Source organism: Chaetodon trifascialis, chromosome 16 (genome assembly GCF_039877785.1).
Source record: "Chaetodon trifascialis isolate fChaTrf1 chromosome 16, fChaTrf1.hap1, whole genome shotgun sequence".
Classification (NCBI taxonomy): Eukaryota; Metazoa; Chordata; class Actinopteri; order Chaetodontiformes; family Chaetodontidae; genus Chaetodon; species Chaetodon trifascialis.
Genome location: NC_092071.1, coordinates 2,363,977 through 2,375,517, shown reverse-complemented (window position 1 = coordinate 2,375,517; position 11,541 = coordinate 2,363,977). Strand labels below are relative to the sequence as shown.

Here is an 11,541-nt window from a genome sequence, read left to right as displayed (position 1 = left end):
TTAATTATTTTTTTTAGAGAATTAGCAAGTATCAGCTTTCACAAACAAATTTAAGTTATTTCTCTTTGACACAGAAACAGTTGATTAATCTAATTAGAAAAGAAAATAATAAACACGTTTTTATCTGATCCCAACGACTGCACAGTGATGAAAACTAATGCAACATTATGCTAATTTAAGAGGAACTGAAAATATAAAAAGACTCTGAAATGTGATGTTCTGTTCCGGCGTTGACATAAAGTGTCATAACATTGACATCAGTGAAAAAATATTGGTTTTGACATCTTTAACATCACAGAGACTGAGTAAAGCCCATTATTCCCTCAGAGCACACTTCACATAGATATATACACATTTCATATGCATGCATGTTTGACTCTCCCACACACACACACACACACACACACACACACACACACACACACACACACACACACACACACACACACACACACACACACACACTAATGCTATAGTCACTGGACCATGGCAGAGGGTGGGGAGGAGATAGTTAACCAAAGAAATTTGGAGGGTGAGACTAAGAAAATTAGAAACAGTCATGCAAATACAATATAAGATGACTGCTGTCAAAAATGATCATCTGCTGTTATCATCCATTTACTGAGACCATCACCCCACTTTAACACAGCTGTGAAGCAATTTGCTCTTTTCTGAAAAGGTAAGATGTTTTCTGAGTATTTAGAAAGAAGAAGTTGATGTTTGGTAAAAAGAAAAAAAAAGACTGAACTTGATGAGCTTAGAAACGAATGCTAAAGATTCAGAATAAACAGTAAAGACTGAGCCTGACTTAATAACTTTATGTGCGTCCAAAATAATATCACAACATCCAGCCAGACTTAATCCTGAATCAGCAGTATTTGTCAGACTTTTCTTTGCGGTTTTTAAGATGACAGGAAGCTGTTGCATAGAGAGGATATGTGGCACACAGATAAATAGAAAATAGCATTTACATCATCATGTTCACAGAGATAAGGAAACATTGAAGCGTCTTTCTGGCTGACACAAACAGTTCATCTGAAAGCTGCCTTCCACTTTCAAGTTCATGTTGAGTGCAGGCACAGATGCCTCAGCTGCCACATTTTTGTGATTGTTGCCTGTGCAGGAGGTCGACTTCCGCACAAGAAATATTCCCTATAGATTGTTAAGACGCAGGTTTGATTCTCAGAACACTCAAGTTACTACCAAAATAACCCAGTGGCTTAGTCAATGCACAAAAGGGGAAGTGGTGAATGGTCTTCTTTCCGATCCACAGTGCTGTATACTGAAAAGCAGCAGCTCACATGCTTTGTTGTTGTGAAGTTTCTGGCAGCTTTGATGTGATTATTTTTCTCTCTTTAATCCCCCGTGGTGTCGAGCAGAATACCCATGGATCTTCTGCGTAAATACATGTGGTTGTGGGTGATAGCTGGGATGCTCTTTGTGTGCTTGGTGATCAGCCTCATCTTCCTGCTCATCAACAAGTGCATTTCCAGAGGAGGTAGGTTGAATCTCGGCTCAGCACGTCTATCAGGAGTTACTGAAAGTGGCATGATTTGCATGCTGAAATAAAAATGTTAACTTCTTTTTCCTGTTCGGTCGCACACTTCTTCTTATTCTTTTAGTGTAATAGAAATGTCACTCATACAAACTGAAGATCTTAAGAAAAGATGAGTGACAAAACATTACGAAACAGATGTTTAACACATCAACAGCATTAAGGGAGTGATAATATAGTCTAAGCAGTATTTGGAGCATAATATAGTGAAATAAAGTACATAAAATGTCACAGAAAATGTTTAAAAAATGTCTTTTAGGTGGTATAATCATCACAGAATACTCTAAAAAAAACTCCATCAAGACAAAAAGTACTTCAACATGTATTTGACACAGTCAGCAGAGACATTAGACTCGGATCAGATATGTTATCTGAATTAAGTCAGAACTAATCCTAAGGTCGAGGATTCAGCCATTCGTATCTGTCTCGAGCGCACAGGAGGCTGTGAAATGAAACCAATGTGCCATAAATAGCAACAAAATACGCAATATTAAACAACACAAACAGAGTATGCTGTAAAAAATGAAAGAGAGGTTTAAAACCAAAGGTCTAAGTTTAACGCTGACTTGAAATCACTGACCGAGCAAGTCTTAAATCCTGAAAACAGTGAGTTCAAACGTGTTCACGGGACCTAAACTAAAGAGTCTTCTTATGGGAAACTGCAGGAAATTATTTACAAAAGTATAGTACTTTAAGTACTGCAATAATAATATAATAAATAATAATAATAAAATATATAGAAGCATATGTGCACCAGGTTTTCCATCATAGCCTGTGCTAACAGAACTATTACCTTTAATTCTACTACTGCCATCTCTTTAGTTTAGTACAAACAGTAGAATAATACTGTTAATAAACAGGAATAATAGCTATAATGTTAATGATATATTAGTGTAATAAACTGTTAATAAGCCGCACAAACCAGCGGTATGCATCATAATCCTCTGTGTCATGTCGGTGGGAGGTAGTGAAACATGAAGCCAGGTCAAAATATTCCAGCATGAGTCAAGATCCTGCACTGAAATCTCATGTAAAAATATGCTACCGCGATTAGTGACATAAAAATGTGCAAGGAGTATTTTACTGTTAGAAGTGGTTAAAATTGAGCTAATTTGGTGTATGACCGTGCATTATATTTTATAAACTGGTGATTGTAAGATCTTAAACTCTGAAGCATAAAGTAGCGTGAATTACTTGAGTAAATGTACTTATTTACTTCCTGCCGATGGCCCGTCGAACAGCGGTCAGCCACTTTTCTTTGTAATGTGCTCATTTGACCTCCGTGTTCACAAGGATTTTTATGGAAAAGGTTAAAGACGTATGATACAAAGAAGTGAGCAGCAGACATTAGTTTCATTTTCCATCAGCGACTACCTGTTTTTGGTTAACAGAGAAGCCCGTATACTGAGCTGTGTTACCACAGGGTGAATAAAGAGCAGCAATAAGGGGAAATCAACCCATATCAGAGCGTCATGTGAACGCATTAATCCGAGGGACTCATTGCAAAGCAGAGGAAAAACTATTATAATTGTATGAATTGCTATTATTAGGGTTACCCTCTGGATTTGATTAGCTTAGATGAAAATTTAATGATCCCTGTGGGGAAACTGGGCTGCAGCAGCAAAGAGAGGGGCTCACTGATGGTTTACAGTATGGATAAACACAGAGCAAATAAAGGGAACAAAATATAACACAGCTCATCATCATCATAAGTGCACACGTGAGACTGCACATGTGAAGACATGAATACTGCATGTGCATGAATTTAGGCAGAAACAGGGTTTACTGCAACAGCCGATGTGCAAATGTGACTGTTTATTTTTAGATTTTCTCAGGATTATGTCCTAATTAAAGCTGAGAGGAAACTAAAAACCTCATTATAAGGTCTTAAATGTTGGGGGGGTTTAAGATTTTAGCTTTATGAAGAGCTGTATTTTATTTTTATGAAATATTCTTAAATCTAACTGCATGTCCTTCTGTTTTCTCCGCAGGCAAACACAGAATCTCACAGCTTCACAGACCATCTAACTTCAGCATCAAGTAATACATGAACGTTCACTGCGCTGAACGTTTCTCACCTTTGACACGAAACACACTGATTTTCTCATTAAGTGCTGTAAAAATGAATCTGTCCACGTTTACATTTATAAACTTATTCGCTTTCTTCAAAGTTTTCAATGAGACGACCGATACCAAACTCATATTTGCCTGTTAAATGTGAAGCGGTTAGCTTAGCTTAGCATAAAGACTGCAGAAACAAAGGGAAGCAGCTAGCTGAACAAAGGCACAGAGAAAAGGACCTAAAGTGAATTAACTTGTTAAACAGCGTCTTTGTTTGTTTAATCAACTCAAAGCTGAAGCGTAAAACATCAAGTTGTGGTTAAACATGAGGAACAACAGGAAATTTTCCCGCTGTAAAAAGTTTTCTATGATTTAAAGAACACGATTGAACTTGTTCATTCTGAGCTTTAGCGGTGTTGGTAGGTGGATTATTTTTACCACTGGTTTCCCCCTGTTCTCACTCTTAATGCTAAGCTATGCTAATTAGCTGCCTGTCAGTCAGTGGTATCAATTTTCTCATCCAACTCTGCAAGAAAGCTCGTAATTAGATTTCCCAAAATGTGAAACAGTTCCTTCAGGTGAGAATTTTTCTCTCATCGTTTCTCTTTTCAGGAGCAACAATTACCAGGAGCGAGCCTTCAAAGCCGTCACTCCACCTTTACCTCCTCGGACACAGTTTCTCACGGCAGGCAAGACTCTGTGAATTCTCAGAATGGATCGTTTGACTGTGATTCCCCTGAAAAACCCCTTCCCCTTCTTAACCACACGCACTCCACTTGCTTTCACCACATTATCACATGAAACCTCATCATATCTGCCATTTGACAAGAACCCAGAATCTAAAGGGCTGATATTTGTGGTATCAAATGAAAATGTCTCGACAAACCAAACAATCATGCGACCGCTGATGACGGTAAAATTAGACAACATAAAAGGCGGTTAAAAATCACTCCGCGACTTCTTTTTGCTGCTGCAAAATCCCACAAATTGAACTCAGATCCAAGAAACGACCGCGTGTTCTGATCCAAGCCGGGGTTTCCGAACCGACGTCCATCCGAGCATCATGAAATCAGACGAGCGATGCTCAGCGGCCAGACAGGGAAAGTGGCAGTTTCTTTACAAATCAGACCAAAAGACTTGATTTTGTTTGGCGAAGTGACGTTTCCACAAACTGTGGAGGGGTGTGTAGCAGCTTTTAGCCTGTTTTTCCTTTAGTTTTATAAGCTTTAACTATCATCTGTCTATAGAAACATGAGTCAATTTTACCTATAAGCTACACAGTAGACGTTGTTTTTCACTCATGGGCTAAATCGCAGAAAAGAACAAGCAGTTTGGGTTTGAACCAGCTGTAGTATAAAACTGATTCTAAGGACTCTGGAAATGTAGCTTAACCTTTAGTCTTTTATAGCAACCTTTGACACGAGGATAGAAAACATAAAAAAAGGTCCAACTTCACTCTAAACCTGTCATTGTTAGGGCTGAGATAAGAATAATATTATGTTTGTTACCACAGTTTGGAAAAAAGAGCAAAAGTAAAGTTCAGCCACGTTAGCAGCGGACTACTTCCTGGTTCTGAGCTGTTACCAGGCAACCACCGGAGAAGTTATGGTGCCTGGCCAAGAGACGTCCGCCAGATGACTTCCTGTAAAACTGTACACAAGCAAAATATAACATGTTAAATAGTGAGCGAGAGCCAGGCTAGCTGTTTCCACCTGTTTCCACCTGTTTTAAGTCTTCTTTTTTTTTAGCTAAGCTAAGCTAAGCTAAGCTAAACAAACTGTTGCTGTAGCCTCATGCTCAATGTACATAAGTGAATGGTGTCAATCTTCTCATTTAATTCTCCGCCATAAAGCAAAATACTTTAAGTGAAAACTGATATTTTCAATTTATGAAGATGGCGGCAAAGATGGCAGTAACTTTAGTGGATCATAACAAAACTTTTAGACTTGTGCTGCTGTTAGACGCTTTCCCAAAATGTTATTTATTATATAGTATGTATTGCATAGTATTATAGAACAAATGGAGATACACACCTGTGATAAAGACTAATTCTAAGAATTGGATTAGAAATAGCGATAGCCACGTATAACGTATAACGAATCAATTCAGCCAATGGCGTCTCGTGGTGAACCTGTTATACTAAACCAGCTCATACAGTGACACAATCAAACTGCCTTCACAGTCAAGGACTTGAAGTGAATATGAAATGTGTTGTTTCAGAGGCTCAAAGCTACGAGAACCTGGCTGAGGAGCCCAGCTACGAGCAGTGCACACCTGAGTACGAGCAGAGCATCCCCGACTACGTACAGGGCATCCCTGACTACGAGCAGAGCACACCTGACTACGAGCAGAGCACACCTGACTATGTACAGGGCATCCCTGACTACGAGCAGAGCACACCTGACTACGAGCAGAGCACACCTGACTACGAGCAGAGCACACCTGACTACGTGAAAGTGGACGAAGAGAACATTCTCCCTCCTCCACCGCCGTACCAGGATCCAGATCCAGCAGCAGACAACATCTCCACGGAGGACTATGACGACATCGGAGGTGAAGACGAAGCCCAGGGTGACGAGGACTACGACGACGTGGGATAAGACCGGGAGGGAACAGATGGGAGATTATTCTGAGAGACACTTTGACTTTCTTACCTGGTCCCTGCTGATCAGAGAGACCAGAGAGACGTTACCTTAACCCAGATTTCCTTTAGACGTTTGTATTTTTTGATATTATTCCTAAATAAGAAAATAGCAGATGGAGTTATCTGTGTTTAATGTGCACCGGAGAGCAACACTGAAGAGCAGAAGTCCGCCTGCTGAGAGGAAAGTGATGTTCAGACTGAACGGGCAGAAAGATTTTCCTGCTTTAACCTGCAGCTAATTTATTCTACCTTCAGCCAGCGTTGTTCGCAGGCTGCAAACAGTGTTTCTATAGATCGTGTTTATAGGAAGGGGTCCTGGACATTGACTGGCAGGTATTTGATGCTTGTACATACTTTGAGTATTTGTCAGTTATTGACAAATGAGACGAACTGATCAAACAGTGGCAGTTTATCAAAATAAAATTAGACTTTTAATGTTTTTGATTTCCAATTCTTTGACTGTGTATTAAAAAACCTATTTGGATTATTTAAAATCCCATTCAAAGGAATTAATTTGGAAAATATGCCTATTTGCCTTGGTGAAGAGGTCACGATTAGCTTAGCTTAGCTTAGCATAAAGACTGAAAGCGGGGCAGACGGCTAGCCTAGCTTTGTCCAACATGTCAAGCCTGTTTAAACTGAACAAACAGAAATGTAAAAGCGGTCTTTTTGGACTTAAAAACGACTATTTTTCATTTCTAAATATAGATTTTTATTACTGTCAGCAAATCCAGAGAGAACAGTGAACTGATCCCACAAACACATGTTGACATGTATCTACTTCCTGTTTGTCGCAGAGCTCCATTAATGTCCAAAAACCATCAGAAATGAGCCGCACTGTTGCCCTGACTGACATGTTCCTCCTTTATGATTAACACTGCTGCTGTGGATTATTTTGAGTCACCTGCTGCCAGAAATACCAGAACTCCAAAATATGTATTCATCCACAGCTGGAAATAGTCCCCAACAGATGCACGATTTACTTATTGAGCAACATTTGCTAAAATCCACAGCGCTCAGTGGTTTCAGGGGATTATTTTGACTTTTTAAGCCTTATTTAGTGACTTATTTTTAAAAAATCTGCATCTTCAGTAGGAACAGAGGCGCAGAGAGAAGGGAAGTCACAGCGAGCTGAAGGACACACTGAAGTTTCCACTGGATTTGTTGACAATAACAAAAAACGTGAGTAACGTTGGTGATATTCACTTTATATCCTTAAAAATAAATCTCTCAACCAGGAAAAAACACACACGTCGTACAATGTGAAATCTCAGCCTTAAATACTACATTTGTTATTAGAGTTTATAGGTTTTATTTGCATAGAATAAGCCTTGATTCTACAAACTGGATGTGATCTGAGAGCTGAGGAGGGGCGGCTTCCTGTCGCCGTCGACTTCGGCCTTTTGGAGAGCGCTCTGTCTCCTCCTGTGGAGTCACTCCTCATCGCTCTCCTTTGAGAGGAGCTCTTCAGCTGGATTTCCTGCCTGCTCTCTCGTGGCACAAAGTGGCGGCGCTTTGAAAAGGAAGGAATGGCTGTAATTTAACAGGTCACAGTGACTTTGCTTCGCACCATTCACAAAAGTCTTTTACTTCCTGTGAACTGACCATTTGAAATTCTCCAAAAAGGTTGATGGTCTGTCGAGGCTCACAGTGGACCTCCTTCACATCAGGTGTGTCGGCGTGTCAATGCAGGGAAGGTGAACTTAGTAAAAACGAGCAGGTGAGCGTCCTCCAGGTGTCAAACCACAAGCACAACCAGACCGCTCTCATTCCTTTGTCTTCAAACGCCTCTGGGCACGAGCTAGCTTAGCCTTTAGCGTCGGGGAGCGGTCAAGTGGTGGATGCTGACTCACCGAATTCATTTCACTTTCACTTTTCCTGCTTTGACGAATCAAAACGTCTGCTGTGAAAAAAGTCTATTTCTGTCTTTCCAGAAGCATCTTTCAGAAGCAGAAGACAGATTAAAACACGTCAGAGCTTAAAAACATCTTTAATATCCTCACAATGAATAATAAATGTCCTCTTGGGTGTAATTTACTTCATACAATTGTCTTTTTTTGTTCCGCTCTCTGGCTTCTTCTTCTGCCTCTTCCTCCCTTTTGTTGGTTAAGATTATTTTCCTTTGCTCAGCAGTTTTCAAGCCCCTTGAAGCCTTTTGAGTTTAGCACAATTGTTTGTGTGTTAAGGATATTAAAGCTATTAAATTATGCAAAAGGATATTGTTATCTCGGCTTATTGGAAACATCATGGAAGGAAAAAAGTGCCTCGTCATTCTCTGACCTGCAGTCTCGTTCTGAGGAATCTCAGAGAATAAAACTGGACAAAAAAGACAAGACAAAGATAAAATTATTGATCCCACACAGGCGACGTTTATGATGCTTTTTCTCCTCATCTTCTGAAAGAGGAACCCTCGACAGCAGAAACTGCCCGGGAAGGTTTTGATTGGTTAGAAAGTCAATATTCTGTGTTGATGTCTGATGAGTAACCGACACGTCTGTTCAGTCCACAAAAAAGGACGGGCGCCCCGTCCACCAAAACCAGAGTTTATCCGTCTCACCACCGCTTGGCAACGACTGCAGCAACAATCAGCAGAAGCGGTGATGTGGTTCTGCTGCTGCCGGCCGTGCAGCAACAAACCAAACCTGAGTTCAGTTTCTCAAAAGTCAAACTTCATGTCAAAGACAAGGTGGCCCTGGAAACCACAACGTGTCGCATTTAATGACCTGATTACAAGTTTTTAATGGAAAATCCTTCTCTGAAAAGTAACCTTTAACTATGAATGTAGTGGAGGAAAATATTTGCCTCTGATAATGAAGTACAGTTAGAAGTACAGTTACCTGAAAAGAACTTCAGAAAATGTGCATACGTTCCACTTCTGCAATATTATTCTGCGGTCGCAAAGAAACGTTTGTTGGTTTCAGTTTGTGATAAAACATCAGAAAATACAAATATTGATAAATCAAATTTAACAGAAGGTCAGTGGTCAAACGGTCCATCGGAGGGTCTCGTGTGTGATGCTGGAGGAAGATTTTACCTCAATCTGGCAACCCAAACATTATTAATGGATTATAAATAATCTATAAAGGATTAACAAATGGTTAATTATAATTAATGACTGATTATTAAAGCTAATAAGCACTTGATAAACGGTGATAGTCTGTACTTTTTGCTTTTTATTGTGCAATATTGGATAATTTTGCCTTTTTGGGCCTCAAACATTTATTTAAATGAACCATCTGAGAGGTTTAGAGGTTTTTGGTGCAGCTGCGATCAACTCATGTATGAGTGCAGCAAGGAGTCCAAACAAGACATCTTTATCTTAATCTATAAAGTAACTGCAGCTGGGAAATAAATGCAGCAGAGTAAAAAGTACAGTGTTTCCATCTGGAATGTGGTGGAGTAGAACTATGACGCAGCATGAAATGGAAATACTCAAGTACAAGTACCCAAAAATTATACTTGATACCAGTTCATGAGTAAATCTTAGCTCAGCTCCAGTGATGCTTCTGCTTCATTCTGAGCAGAATTTGATCCCACATGCTCAAAAATGGCATAAATATGAAAGAAACGTCGATCTTCATCGTCCATCCGTTTTCACTTTTGTTTTCACACTGGTTGTCTTGGGCGCCCCCTGGTGGCAGCAGGGCCTTCAGCAGCTCAGGCAGTTAATAAGCCTTTGTTCAAGCCTCGTGCAGCTCATGCTGAGTCCAGGTAGTAGACTGCAGACAAGGCAGAAACGTTCAACAACATCATTTGGACTCCCTGAACCAACAGTTTGGTGACCTTCATACATCTAATAATCCCTCGCACTGACCACATAATGATATCTTGTCGGTCATCAGTCACGGCTTCACTTGGTCCTGAGACGGTCGATGGGCACGAGCGGGTTTGGATGTTGGGAGTCTGCCAGTCCAGGGTTTAGTGAACGGATCGCATGAGGGCTGTCCAAAGAGAGGCCGAACTTCCCTGGAAAGACGCTGAAAGTCTCTGAGAAATGTGGGAACAGAACACATGATGGCTGCTGAGGCTGACAGTGATGAAATAATACAGATTATTTTCACCTCTTAACACTTTGAGAGCAGTTCAAAATGAGCTCCACCTCAACCAACTACAACAGTAAAATCCTGCTTTTACATTAATATGTGAGTCATAACGATCTAATGATATCATGTATGATAGTATAACGCTCACACGGGATGTTTTTCTGTATGGAGTACTTTTTTTTTTTTTTTTTACTTATTTTCCTGAATTACATACTTTTACTTAAGTAACCAACATTTTCAATGCAATGCTTTTAATTGTAATGGAGTATTTTTACAGTGTGGTATTAGTACTTTTACTTGAGTAGAGAATCTGAATACTTTGTCAGTGTTGTTCTTAATGAATGACTTTGAGCCTTTGGATTTATAATAAAGAAAAACTAATTTGTCACGAGGACTTTAATGTTGAAAAATCTAAAACGGAAGTGAAGATAGAGCTAACGGCGCTAACTTGAAACAGACGAAAAGCGACAGTTGTTACTTTTATTAAATAAAAAAGAAAAATTAACTCATCAACATGAATACTGGCAGAAAAAAGAAAATAAGAATGAATTTTTTATATAAAACATTTAATTTTATGATAAAAACCTGCTTTGTCTTAATTGCTTCAGGGTTTAAAATCAGCTTTTGCATTTATGACAGCTTTTATGTGAAGTAATGAGCCTTTGAGGGCAAATTGTGTCACAGCTGACGAAAAATGTAAATAATTTAATGCCTCAGAGAAGCTTTACTGACACGATTACAGCAAAAAAATAAAATAGGCATAATAAATAGGCAAAGAAAACTCCAGGGAACAATAGTAATAAAATTGTCCACCGGAGTGGAAAATTGTCTTCAGTTCATCACATAATGGAGCAAAACAGCACTGATGCATAAAACACAGCACACAAATAAAATAGCAAAGAACAGATATGAATACCTAAAAAGTGTAAACAAACAACCTTTGTTTGTCAGATGTATTCACACACCCATGATCAAGACCTCAGTGTGCAGGTGACCCCGAAAACTAAGTACATTTACTCAACTACAATACTTCAGTACAAATTCAAGGTATTTGTACTTTACTTGAGTTTTTGCATTTTCAGATTCTTTACACCTCTACACCACTACCTGTCAGATAACCTTTAACAAGACTTAAAAATACAAAAGTATTAGCATCAAAATATAGTCAAAGTACTTAACCTGGAATATACGTGATATTTTATGTTGTTGATTGTGTTTTAAAAAATCGGAATCTGCAA

General features: G+C 39.3%; 1 protein-coding gene across 1 annotated transcript; it reads left to right on the top strand.

Moving 5' to 3' along the window:
* The first annotated feature begins 1,386 nt into the window (after positions 1-1,386).
* On the top strand, positions 1,387-6,216 carry LOC139344954 (uncharacterized). The gene is made up of 3 exons (XM_070983398.1): positions 1,387-1,498; positions 4,195-4,305; positions 5,837-6,216. The coding sequence occupies exons 1-3, from the start codon at positions 1,387-1,389 to the stop codon at positions 6,214-6,216; spliced, it is 603 nt and encodes a 200-aa protein (XP_070839499.1).
* Positions 6,217-11,541: the final 5,325 nt, after the last annotated feature.

Coding starts and splice junctions, on each gene's coding strand:
- LOC139344954 (XM_070983398.1), top strand. CDS start 1,387: ATGGATCTTCTGCGTAAATACATGTGGTTGTGGGTGATAGCTGGGATG. Junction 1,499..4,194: donor CAAGTGCATTTCCAGAGGAG/GTAGGTTGAATC, acceptor CAGTTCCTTCAG/GTGAGAATTTTTCTCTCATC. Junction 4,306..5,836: donor GACACAGTTTCTCACGGCAG/GCAAGACTCTGT, acceptor GTGTTGTTTCAG/AGGCTCAAAGCTACGAGAAC.